The 14483-nt window shown below is 35.6% G+C and overlaps 1 protein-coding gene across 6 annotated transcripts in view; it reads right to left on the reverse strand.

Moving 5' to 3' along the window:
• The window catches only part of LOC149565695 (histone-lysine N-methyltransferase CLF-like), a 162769-nt gene that overhangs the window by 53927 nt on the left and 94359 nt on the right, over positions 1 to 14483 (reverse strand). For all 6 annotated transcript variants that reach the window (XM_089819193.1, XM_089819191.1, XM_089819195.1 and 3 more), the window contains exon 6: positions 11822 to 11983. In XM_089819193.1, coding sequence (XP_089675319.1) covers positions 11822 to 11983 — 162 coding nt within the window. The remainder of the gene's footprint in view (positions 1 to 11821; positions 11984 to 14483) is intronic.

Below are 14483 nucleotides of genomic sequence, written 5' to 3' on the forward strand. Positions count from 1 at the left end.
AAGTCATTCGGCAACAATCTTCATTGTTTCTCAAACATCCAAGGAAAGAAAGTTGATTGAAGCCACCAAGTCTTGGCTAGGAGAAGTCATTTATAAAGGAGTTTTGAGTTATTACAGATACATTTAAAATCCTTATACGTATCAAAGATATGATTGAAACGAAGTAAGGCTTGATTTTCTCTTTGACTCAAGAAACGAATGATTTAAAAGAGATTCTCAATTACTGGGATGAGATTGTTAAATTTGATTTACATGCCATGGTTTCATGTGGCATTCTTTCGTCATGTGAAATGTTTTTCAGATATCAAGGGCTTATCGGTTATGAAGAAGAAACATTGAGAAAACTGGTTACAAAGTTGCAAATAGCACTTGGAGATTGTCAGATAATAGAAACGAGGATCACATGTGATTTAGAACAAATGGGATGTCAAATTCTTGACGAACATGGTACTCTAATTGCAATTGAAAGAGCAAGCTCAGAATATACAATCAGGATCAATGCTGATTTAGATTCTAAAGATTTTGGTTCTCACACGATGAACAAATTTGCCCTTTATAAATCTTCAACAAAAAAATTTGCTAGATTCTCTGACAACAAATTCCAAGCTTGTGCAATCAGCACATGAAGATTTAGTAAGGATAGAAGCAATATTGAAGACAATGGACATTTCTGAACTTCCTAAAGTGCATGATGTTATCATCAAATTCAAGGCACTAAAGAACAATTTTTAAGATTGTTATTTTGTTTTTATTTTTGTTTGTATATCAAAGAGGATGCATTGCATGAAAAGATGTAATTACATGTAATGCGAGTTGCATGTGCAGTTGCATGTAACTCAATAATTTCTCTTCTAGTTAGACTTGGTCAAAGTTGGTTAAGTTGCTCCCACTTTTTCCTCCATCTTTTTCTCAACTCCTTGACTTATATAAAGGACTGCCCCTTCATTGTGAAAATAATCTTTTATTGTATGCAAGAGAGCTCTAGAGAAATTGTACTAGTAGAACTTTGTTTGTGTAGCACTATTTTGATAGAAAAGTGAATACAAAAGAGCAATTGAGACTTAACTTTGATTGAATTAGATTGTTACTCGCGTGAACTAGAAGTTTTGTATGTGATTTGCATATGTTATCTTTGATTCATGTAGTTTTGTGTTCTTGTATATTAAGTATAAAACGAATTAAGAAGCAACTGGAGTTGGAGGTTTGACTAGGAGCAATTGTGGGAATATATAGTTAGAAGTTTTGCTTGTAGCTTACATCTCTTCTTAATTCACAAAATAGTTTAGATATCTTTACTTCTGGAAGTCTTTTGCCCTATTAGTAAAGCTTATTCATATAGAATTATGACCAGGCTTAGAGCCAAATAGGTACACTTTCAACTAGCCTTTGAATTAGTGTGGGTTTATCGATATCAACCGTTTTCAGCTTTAGATGGAAGTGTAGTTAGATATTTCACCCTACCCATTACTCGCTCCACGAGTAAGCGGATTTTCTCCCAAAAGTTAAGTGGAAAGAATATCGGTAACACCCCTTACAAAATCTCTCAATTTCTTACTTACCTTGAGTTGATCCAAGGAACAGAAAGAAGGGGGAGCCTTCCCTTTAAGGTAGGAGAGACTCTATCTCCCACGCTATGGCTGGTCATCCTATTTTGCGACTAGATTTTACTAAAAACTGTCAGTTGCAAAATATCCACCCAACATACACATCTTCGATCAATGATACATGTACTATGTACTATGTACTATCTTCACTACTTTCCTAGAGGTAAGTTTGCTCCTCTTAAGAGAGTGGATTAATCTATAAGTAGACTAGTTCATTTCGCCACCTGAAGAACTAAAAACTTCAAATAGCAAACAAATGGCTACCATTGTAGTCTTTGAAATCTGTACTCTATTACAAATCCACGGAAAAATCAAGTCCTCGTGTGCCATAGTTCTTATATCCATTATTGTCACATACGAATTATTACACTATTAAATAGTTTCTATTTATTCTCTCTTTTGTCTTTTTCTTATGGTCACTCTTTTTCTAATGTTTCCATAAACTCCTTTTGGTCGTTATGGAAATCTTCTTTTTCACTCTACAAGAATGTTTCCATTTCCTCTCTCTTGTTCATTAAAGAAACATTCTCTTGTATCTTTTATAAATAGATCATTCATGATTTTTGTTTAATAACACATTCATTATTTTACCATAATTCCAGTGACCCCTAAGGGTGGTCCAGCAGATGTGAATTTGGGTAGCAATTTCAGCATTATGCATCTTACAATGACCTAAAGAATGCTAACTTCACCTCATCATCCTGAATCAATGTAATCCTACTAGGCTAGGGCATGTACCACTTTGGAAGCACACATGTGCAAGGGATTGTGCAACTTGTTCTCTCTCCATTGAATGATTGGTTGAATCTACTCATTGTAGAATGCGAAAGTGGGCTCCTCTCGCACAATAGCCCTCATCCAATTTAGTATAGAATCAATCCACTCATACAGCTCTTCATGGTTAGCTGTGTCCCCAAGGCCATATGTAATAACATTGAAAACTGAAGCAATAATAGAGATTATGCATTTCGCATTACTCAAAAATACATCAATCTTTACTATCTTCTCCACCCTCTCCTATCACACTGTCTTTGCTTCGCCCCACTATTTCCAATCATCATCATAATCATGAGTTGCAGTGCCTCTTGCAACTCAAGCATTTTCTCCAAGAGAATGAAATGGATTGATGAAGGGTACTCCCTTTGATAACACAAACATATAACAAAAATAGAGAAATAACAAGTTGCAAGAACAAAAAAAAAGTTGGCTTCTTATTATCTCCAAAAGTATGGGGTTCCAAGAACAAAAAAAAAGTTGGCTTCTTATTACCTCCAAAAGTATGGGATTACAAATTTCAGAAATAAAGCATGCAAAGCCACATGGGCATTTTCCTTACAATATTTTGTAAGCCAAAGCCAACAACCACCTTCCAAAATTGTTTTAAGCAATCCTACAAGTCTTCTCTATATAGGTAATTTTCAACTACCCAAGAAGGTTCTAGAAATTTAAACCCAAACATTGAGGCCGACCAACCCTAAATTATTGTTATTTTTTATATTTTATGACACTATAGTAGGCCCCAACAACTTTCGAAACTCGAGAAATTCCATTTTTGCCCATTTCAGGAAGCGCAACTTTCAAATACCATAACTTGTTGTCAATTGCTCTGATAGCATCCATTTCTGACATAGGATGCATAGCCAAATATGTGTCAATCTTATGGATCCAAACTCAAGCTATAACTCTCCCGCTACCATCAAAGTGCTCTAACATCATCTTACTAGCAACTTCTTGTAACTATGTCTGTCGATGCCTCCATCTCTCAAGTGTTGGCCTCTCCCTGGAATGCTTTATGTCTACGAATGGTTCTTTTGTGTTAGGAATCTATCAAAATTCAAATGCTCTTTAATCACTTGTTGTAAAGCATCCTTCTCTGCAAAGTGTGCAACCACATCATCAACAAAAGGAGCGGCCTTAGACTCAACGCAAACCACATCCACCTCGGGTCTCAGAAGCATGCACCTCTATGGCCTATCATGAGTGTCATGTGTATGTCAACTCTGTCAGCTAAACAGCCTCGATCCTAAATTCGAACTTGATCTCCATCTCTGTATCTATCACCATCTCGGGTTTTATCCTCAACTCGAGATCTATGAGAACCAGTAGAAGCATCTCAAGCCTTCTCCCTACTCTGTTCCTAAGGAAGTATTATCTATTGCAGAGTGTTACACAATTGTTGCAGTACACCTGTCGTCTGTTGTTGTCCTATTTTCTTGAATGGCTACGGAGTCTCTCTGTCAATCTCTGCATCAATGTCTCTAACTTTTGAACCACCTGAACCCCTAGACTAGCAACAGACCCAAAATGCATCTCAGGCTCACCTTCCCTAGGTGGAATGTACGGCCCCTAGGTGGAATGTACGGCCTCTATGGGTATAGTGCATAACCGACACAAATCTCTTATCATCTCCCATGATAGTGAATACAAAACAACAACCAATGCTACCAACTCCTACACAAATCACTGATCAAATAATCCTGAGCCCAATTCTTGCAAGCTAGCAGGAAACCACTCTAATACTACTATAATAACCCTCACCAAGCTATAGCTAAATCAAATATCAATTCTTCACACTAACGGAGTGTTTGGCATTTTTTTAAACACTCAGCAACAAACTTTTAGCTATGTACCTCCCTTATTGTTTGTGCTTAATACCTTTTCAATTTCTACCCAATAAAAATATATGAAATGCTAAACTCTCAACCATAAGCAGAATACATGAAATGAAATAAATCAACTGAAAGAACAGCCCCTACACACTCTTATTCAAGACTTATGAAATGGCAAATTATTCTGGGAATTACAAATAGCTATGGAAACCTGAAATTAAGAGTTTTGCTTTGACTCACACTGGAAGCCAATAAATTGCAGCCCTCTAATATTAATCAAATATTTATTCACATTAGAGGCTAGCTTGGAAATGGCTTTTGCAAGACTTCACTATATACTGGAGGGGCTCAAAATAACAAACACAGCTCCAATTACTTAAACTGCAGGTCCATGAGTGCCAATACGCAAGACTGAAATGTCAATACACGGGCCTGGAAACTGAATGTGAGGGTCTAATGTGAGATCACAGGTCCAGTCTAAGCAGCTTCAGCCTTGAAACGAGTCATGTGTAGGTTCAAGAGCAAACGCAGGCCTGCTGAATATGTTTGTTGGCCCCAAACAATTTATGCAGACACCTGGAACTGATCGCAAGCTATGAGAAATATATTTGTCACACAAACTAAATAGACACTACCTAAGAAATGGTAGACCGCCTTAGATTGCATGTCCAAAACTCCAATCTCAAATCGCAGGTGAAGAAAACCCTCTGCAATACAATTCATTTCTTCCTCAATCAATTTCTTTCAGCACAATTGATGAAGGTACACTTTAATACCACTGACGAAGTACTACTCTGATACCACTTGATGAAGGGCCACACCACCCTTACCAAATCACAACCAAGAAATGCCACAATATGAAGACAAGAGATGACAAAATGCTTCAAACAATTTTATTGAAAATTCAATAGCAATTACAATAACATTTCTGTAAGATCTCTCAAGATCCAATCCAAACCCAAGCTAGCCCAGATCCACACTCTAGTAGAAACCTCCAAGATCTCAACTTGTGCTCGCAAGCCACCAAGCAACCTCCTTGTTTCTAAACCGCAGTCACTAGCTCTTCTCTAACCTTATCCAAGATCCAAATGTTAACTACCTCACATTCGGTGCTCTGTACACAGACACAGGAAAACTCTCTGTTCACTTCCTCCTCTTTCACACCTTGAAGCCTTCACACCTTCCACAACTTTCTACAATATTCATTACTTTCTAGAATTCTAACCACACACCTCGATAAATGGAATGACAACCATTTTTTTTTTTTTTTTCTATTATGCCACCTATGCACCTCGAAAATAAAAATCCTCTTTTCCTTTCTTTTCTCCTTTTTCCCCTTTTTTTTTTAAAAAAAAATTATTTCTCCTCTAATTTTCGTCACTTTCTCTCTCCTCCACAAATTTTTTTTTTTTTTTTTGTTTTCAATTTTTTTTTTTTTCCAATAATTTTCCCATGCAAGATGCTCCTGCATTAGACTCCCCCAGTAGATAGAAAAGTGTGTCCCACACTTTGACGCCAAACTAATAAAAAAAAAAAATCTACAACCATCTTTATCTTCACCAAAGGCTTCCACCTCAACAAGGACAACAAAACCACCATACAAATCTTCCACATCTGCATCACTTTATCAAACACCAGAATCTCAACCATCCAATCAGCGTGCTCACCCCCAGGAACAAATTGAATATAATTCTTCATCAATAAACCCTCATTCACATCAACAACTAGTGAATTCACACCCATAGCAACAAACTCTGCATCAACAACAACAAAGTCCACATCAGCAGCCACATGTAGATCTCCATCAATACATGCCAAACTCTCAACACCAGAAACCTCACTACTCACAACAAGATGTTCTGCAATACATAACTCACCTCCAACAACTGAATCATCCACGATCAAGTGCTCTGCAACAAACAGGTCACCACAAACATTAACTAGATCATCCACAACCAAATGCTCTGCAGTCTCCATGTCAGACTCAACCAACTAATCATGAAAACCAACCTCCATCCCAACATCAGCAAGGTTAGGAATATCCTCGGCAACAACCTCTATTTTCTCTACAGGTTTTGCATCACGCTCCACAAACTAATCAGCAAAACCATCCCCTTCCACCTTGACCTTCTTAGCTTGATCAGCCAATCTAGCATCCAACCGAGCAAACATCTTAGAAAAATTCCTCTCCACTATATCATGGATTTTCGCAATCATCTTAGGGTCCAATCCTCTTAGGGCCATCTCCCAAGATCTTCGTAAACCCTCTGCAACAAATCCTTCCCACGCTCCTTGTGACAACCAAATTGTTTGCAAGTCAGATCGCAACCTGCCACCTTGCACAAACAATCAGGAACCACATCACAAGTCTAGGATAACTGATCTGCAATCCACCAACTCTCCATAATCATGCCTCAACAAGTTCAAACTTTCATCTCCGCATCAATCCATCAATCTGCATGTCCTCCCAAGGTCCTAGTGCAAACTGCCTCAGCTTCGGCGATCTGTTTACACGCTCAGGAACTCCCACTCTAATAAACTTCACCCAACCAAGGTCCTGGTACAAACTGCCTCACACTTCGGCGATCTTCTTGTACACTCAAGAACTCCTGCTCTGATACCACTTGATGGAGGTTTGCTCTGATACCACTGACGAAGTACTGCTCTAATACCACTTGATGAAGGGTGACACCACCCTTACCAAATCACAACCAAGAAATGCCACAATATGAAGACAAGAGATGACAAAATGCTTCAAACAATTTTATTGAAAATTCAATAGCAATTACAATAACATTTCTATAAGATCTCTCAAGATCCAATCCAAACCCAAGCTAGCCCAGATCCACACTCTGGTAGAAACCTCCAAGATCTCAACTTGTGCTCGCAAGCCACCAAGCAACCTCCTTGTTTCTAAACCGCAGTCACTAGCTCTTCTCTAACCTTATCCAAGATCCAAGTGTAAACTACCTCACATTCGGCGCTCTGTCTACACACTCACAACTCCATCACAATCCTGCTGTAAACTGCCTCACCTTCAACGCTCTGTCCACAGACTCAGGAAAACTCTCTGTTCACTTCCTCCTTCTCTTTCACACCTTGAAGCCTTCACACCTTCCACAACTTTCTACAATATTCATTACTTTCTAGAATTCTACCCACACACCTCGATAAATGGAATGACAACCATTTATTTTTTTTATTTTTTCTATTATGCCACCTATGCACCTCGAAAATAAAAATTCTCTTTTCTTTTCTTTTCTCCTTTTTCCCCTTTTTATTTTTTTTAAATTATTTCTCCTCTAATTTTCGTCACTTTCTCTCTCCACAAATTTTTTTTTTTTGTTTTTTCCAATTTTTTTTTTTTCCCAATAATTTTCCCATGCAAGATGCTCCTGCATCAACAATCAACTTCTCTGTTACAAAATACCACAGTCAAGAAGCTACAAGCAAATTATTATGCCTTGGCAATAATTTGCAATCCAATATCTCAGATAAGTTTCAGAACTCAAACCCTTCGTAAAAAATTGCTTCGCAAGTCACAAAAGAAAGACAGTATGAGAAGACAATAATGATTCTCAGATATAATTCACAATAACTTAGTTGTGAATTACCAAACACTTCTCAATTCAAACCATTATACCTCAGCAAGAGCGAAGAAATTAGAAATTCAAATCATATAAATATTCAAGGATGCTTTTCTCAATGAAATGAGCTCATATTTATAAACCTTTGTTGGTAAAAGTTTTCCAAAAGAACTCAACTTCAAAAACTGTGAAAATTTCCCAAAAACTCAGTTCCTCAAATTTCCAACACAACTCTTTTAGTAATATCTCTTAGTGTCATTGTTATAATAAAATGTCATTATTGTAATAATGCATCTTTAATAATTAATTAATAGATAAGAGCTCAAGCAATTAATAATTGCATCCACTACAGGTGATGACAAACTACTAGAGCTAATAAAAAGTGAAGTCCACCAAGACAACTTAGAGGGGGGGTGAATCAATTGTCTAATCAATACAACTTTTATCAACCTTATTAAATCTTAAACATGTGATCAATATCAGCAACAACCATCAGAAGATACACATACACAATAAAATAGATATGTTAACTAGGGAAACCCCTGACCAAAGGGAAATCCTTGGTGGGGATGGTACCCACAAAATGATGTACTAATATATAAGTTCCTTGTAAGAGAATGGACTCCATTAGGAGCCAATGAAGTACATTTAGTACATATCAGTCCCTGCTAGGAGACTTGGAATCCCTGTTAGGAGATTCCAACCCTATTAGGAGTTGTAGAAGGAAGATGGACCTGTTGTCCAAATAGCTTCAGGGGCAAGACCATTGAACTCGTTGTCCAACTGGCCTTTGCATTGTTCCTTTTAGAATAATCGAAATGCAACTAATCTCAGCAACTCAAATTCTTGCTTTGTTCTCTTATCGTGCCTCAACCACGCCAAAACACTTCTCAAAATCTCAATACCAGATCTGCAAACTCACATCACAATGATCACTTTGATCGCTTACTCACATGCACCAATCTGCTTCACTTATCACATATACTTGATCAATTCCATAATTCATTACAAGGAAAATAACTTTCCTTTATACCATGTCCTAAAAATAATTCATTGAGTCAACCTTGGGGCTTTCCCAATTTTCCCAATTACAATTATAATAGGACCTCATTTAGATAATACATTACATTACATCTTTTTATAATTACAAAACATTGTCAGCTCACAATCTTCACAATCTCTCACATGTGCGACCTTGAACTTCGCACACTTGCTGACATCATCATCAGGTTGTCTTCTATCTTTATCTAACTGCACTCATACCAAATTCTATCCCTGTTAGGAGATATAATCCAATTACCAATAACCACTTCTTAGGAATTCTATCTACAAACTGTCTTCTATAAATCACAAATAACTCTCACATGTCTTCGACTTTTTGTATGCGCACTTAACCACTAAATCAAGACACACTGTAGAACATGTCCCTAAATGCACTTGACCTCAGTTTCAATACTCAATCCGTACAACCTCAATCTTTGTCTGCTACTTTGCCAATCTTCTCAATATGTTGACATCAAAAACAAACATAATCATGAATGCAACACAACAGTCCTGTTGTCAATCTTTCCAATGCTCCAGCAATGCTAGGATACTCCGCCATAGGAATATCATCAACATTCATGCTAACAAGAGCCTCCCACTACACTGCCAAAAATAGACTTACTAGAAATAGTAAGTCCACAACTAGGACACCCTAATCACATTGTCAGCTCACGGGATTGCTACAATGAACTGACTCAATCATCTGCAGAATCTGGCCAAAAATGGGGACATTATAGACATTATCTATGTTGTTGACACACTCAATTGACCTAATTGATCATTCATAATTTCAGTTATTGCTGAACTTCTCATTGCATATTAAGTTTACAGAGCTGATTGAAGGATTTATCGAGAAGCTTAATTGTTGTTCCTGTTCTTTTCGCTGGTTGTACCTCTTGTGAAAGATTGTACACTTTATTGAATCGGTGACTAGGGTTTGTAAAGTCTCAAGTTGCTGCTTAGAGGCGTTGGGGACTGGAAAGACAATATACCTTGCCAAACACCTGCATGGGTTTTGGTGGAGACTCTGGAAAATGTTATCCACTTTTAGCAAATTCAGTTTGCATATTTCATGAACAGCTCAACCTTATCCATTGCTGCATTTTGTCGGTATGTCAAAAATAGTTATGTAATGTCATTTAATGATCTAGGTCACTCTTAGCTTTGAGAAATATCGTATTTCAACTCATAATATAAATCTGGAATTTTAGGGCATGTGTATTTCTAAGTTGCTTATTCACTGCAAATTTATTTATCATTTGCACTTTATTTGCCATTTCAAAACTATTGCAAAATACATTTCAATACAAAAAAGGGAAAACTGGGCAGCATTTCCCAAGAGAGGATTCATTCCTCCTAAGTCCCAAAGTCCCAAGGATTACTAAACAATAGGGATGCATCGACACGGAACACTACTGATGAACATTTTCTTTCAAAATAAAATGTTACCAAATTGGCCTTTTTAAAGAAATAAATCCTAGGACAAGTTGTATCAAAATTCGATATTGGTTCAAAATTATTGTGATTTGAACATGGTTCAACTTTAAGCATACAATATTGCATGTACACATTTTAGAGCACACATAGGTGCCTCAAATAGACAAGTGAATTCCAAGGTGTTTCTAAATCGTCTTGAACATCAAGCGAATTATTTGTGGTAGTTTAATGAGTTTTTTAATTTTTTTTAAACCTGTAAAACACTAAACATCAGGGCAATCATATATAATGTTTCATTTTCTGTCTCATCGTAACAAACCAAAACCACCCTTCCAATTGCAATACAAAGGACAGTTGTCTGATTCATCTATTTTAATCACAATGAAAACGTAAAAACAGTACTAAAGGATAAAAACTGCCATGAACCCAAAAATTGCAAACAGATAACTACCACGGGGCATTTTTCTGTCCATATGTGGAATGGTACAGGTATTTTTGTTGACTGTTTTGACTAGTCAACAGCCTCAATGCAAAATTCTCTAGATTTGAAACAATAAATACCTCTGTTTACAGTTACTAAATTTTATTAATACAACTTAAATATCATTGATTACTAATGCATATTTCTACAATCTATTCATAATGCAATAAATTATAAATAAATTAAACATTGTAAGAGACTTGCTGGAAACGTATAATATAAAGTCAAAATTTTAATACATTCTAGAAGATTTCTAATAATACAAATTTGTGTTTTAGGTTTTTTGAAGTCTAGTAAATGAAATAACTTGAGTTTAATTTATATCATGTAAATGTTACAAAAAGAATACGTTATAATTTTAAATTTTATCAATAACAATTAATATAAACAGTATATTAATTTACAATTTTAAATTTTAATCATAAATATTAAATATATAACTTTGAGTCATAGATATTAAGTAATAATTCACTATTTTAATATTTTAATCAATTATGTTACATGTACAATTTAAATGTATGTGTTAGCAATAATTATATAAATATTAAATTCATATGCAATTAGTATACTGTATTTCAATTTACAAAATTTGTTATATTTATGATGGTGTTACTTAGCATACCACAGTACACTCTATTCTGAACTCAAGTTTGTTTTGGAACTGCACATACTTACATATGTAAAATATACTTATAAAGACATATCCAGTCCCCAAAAAATCAATTGTACCCATGTATCATAACCACATTCCGGTACTTGAATCCAATTTAGCAACTTACACAAAATACAAATAGTCAGACACTTAAAGCATCGTAGAAACACACTATAGTGAGACTTATCTTATGGTAGCTTAGGTTGACCATTACAAATAATTTAGAGAAAATCACAGAGCTTAATGAATATCAAACTTACCTCACCGAACAAATTCAGAGCAGCACTTCTAGTCTATTTTTTTAAGCAAACATTCTTATCATACTGGAAACCAATAAAACAGGTAGCGAACTGGTGAAAGAGAAAAAATCTAAAAGTGTAATTTTAACCCATGGTCACTGAGCTTACCGCAAAAGGCGATCATCCCCTTCACTAAACTCGGGCTTATCTTCATCATCATCACCAGCTTCCTCCTCACTATCACTACAAATAAGTGCTTCATTACCATTTGGATCATAATAAATGCGCCTCCTTCCAAGAACTGATTGATCCTCTGTCATCCTCTGGTTCCTATACCACATAATCAGCTTTTCAATAACCAACTGCAGTATTTCATTTAAATAGAAAAGTGTACATTTATAACAGATACTTCTTGAGATAATTGTCATTGATCTCAAGGCTTGATACACACAAACAGCTATAAAAACCTTATGTTAGAGAGAACATGTCACTACTGGAAAGAATATGCTACTATGGTAGAAAGAAGTTTGATATTAGTGAAAGGTGTCATAGCCAAGAAAAGAAAGAAAAGAAAATCACAAAGTTGGCGATCACTATTAGAAGTAAACAAGAAAAGGTCATAAGAATGTTTGAAGATAAGAGAGGATAAAGCAATAGCCAAGAAAAGAAAGAAAAGAAAATCACAAAGTTGGCGATCACTATTAGAAGGAAACAAGAAAAGGTCATAAGAATGTTTGAAGATAAGAGAGGATAAAGCAAATCTGAAAATTTCCAATGTGACCAAAAAAGAAGAGAAATTTTGTCATTAAAAAGGAAGATTAAATGTGTCATATAAATAAATAATTTGTGCAGAATAAGGTTTCATGATCAGATTTGGGTGCCCAAGATATTTTAGAAATCTTCTATTTTGAGAATCCAAATAGCAACACCATTTTTAGTGAGTTTTATGCTTATTTACAAAATTAAAAAAGAAAGTGCAGTATAAGAAGATGATTTTGTAGTGATTAAAGAAAGTGCAGTTTAAGAGAATGATTGTTTAGAGATTTTTGTTAATTTATAAGATCTCTGATAGAAATGATAACAGATTTATATCAGACTTTACTTACTTTGGGTTACTTGAGTGCAACAGGTAGATGCCTTCAGAATGCTTCTGATATGCTGTGACTGGAATGCTGAATGCTGACAGGAATGTAATTGGTAATCTGCAATGTTGCTTTGTTGATTCTGGGACTGCAAATATGTTATGTATTTCATATTGCCTTGTCCACCGATAACAGCAACTATATATATAATGGTGAAGGGTTATGTCCCCGTAGGGGAATGACTCTACGTACCCTACGTGGTCATAATCAACTGTTATCAACCGGTGATTAATCATGCCCGATAACAACATGTTCGATAATACTCTTAATGTATATCGATGGTAATATAGATGAAGCCCGGTCCCTGATCGGTGATGACAATCAATAAATGAAAGTAATCCAATGTGAACCGGTAGCAGTAGTAATATCAATATTGGCAGTAACCCGATGTGAATTGGTCACAGCAGTAATATAGGCCCAATCTGAATCATGTCTTGTCTAAGTTATATACATACATATCTGTACATACATACATATGCATATTATCATATGTGAACGTTTGAGTGTGTGTGTGTATATATCAGAGCATAATGGATTCAGATACTAAGTATTACTTTGATTGATACTAAACTTTCAACAATTTTTTGAAAAGCGCAAATTAAAAAGATTTTTTAGTGATTTAAAATCAGAGACAAAGTATATGAAAAGAAAGTTCAGGTTTGTAAAGATTGAGCATAGTATAGAGGAGGTTTTTAAGCATTATACACAAAAGTTTTTTCAAGCAAAGTTTATTAAAGGTCAGTGCCTCTAACTGAGTTGGAGCTCATGTTCGTAAGATTGGTATCTTATGTGGGTTGGTACCTTCAGTTTGTGAGAAGTTAATAAAAGCAATGTTTTGCCAGGGCATTTGCTCTTTGGGGTTTTCCATGTAATTTTTGCATTCTTGCATGTGTTGTTTGCTTGATGTATTTCAGGATATATTTACAGATTCAAATTAAGTGTTAAAATTTGTCCTAATACTGATTCAATCCCCTCTGAATATTATTAAGTGCTCTTCAATTGGTATCAAAGCATGGTTCCTTAAGAAAAGAGTCTGACAAGCTTGAAGGTACATCTTCAGAAGCACATGATGGCAGATAATGAATGACATGATTTTTACACTACTCAAGGTTCCTTGTTTTATGGAACAAATTCAAATTATGCCTTTTGCAGCATAAGGATGGAGACATATTGAAGTGCAGTTGGATTGATATCTGTCAATCAGCCATTGATAATTACATAGCTCCGGCAATTGCTCTAACTGATGTTGCTTGTAAAAAGACTATTGAATGTAACACTAAGGCCAAAAATGCCATTGTTTGCAGGCTAATTTAATCTGAATTTGCCAAGAATGTGCATTGTAAATCTGCAAAAGAGATGTGGCGAAAACTGAAAAATATTTAAATAGATGAAAAATTAAGAACAGGAAGCTTCAAACTTACGAAGCACAGATGGAGAGCCTCAAAATGGAAGAAGAAACTATTGCTCAATACCTACTAGTGTGGATTCGGTATCCAACACTATTAAAAGCCTTGGTGAAGAGATTGAAGGATCAAAAGTTATTAAAAAAATTATTGTCACTCCTCTTGTGATTTGATGCAAAGGTTTCAGCAACATAAGAGATGCATGATCTTAACAATCTAGCTGAACATGTGTTGCATGGTATTTTAAACTGCATATGAGATTAAAACCATTGGTGAAACGTCCAA

The sequence above is a fragment of the Cupressus sempervirens genome, chromosome 3 (assembly GCF_028749045.1).
Source record: "Cupressus sempervirens isolate cs-2001-9-10 chromosome 3, ASM2874904v1, whole genome shotgun sequence".
NCBI lineage: Eukaryota > Viridiplantae > Streptophyta > Pinopsida > Cupressales > Cupressaceae > Cupressus > Cupressus sempervirens.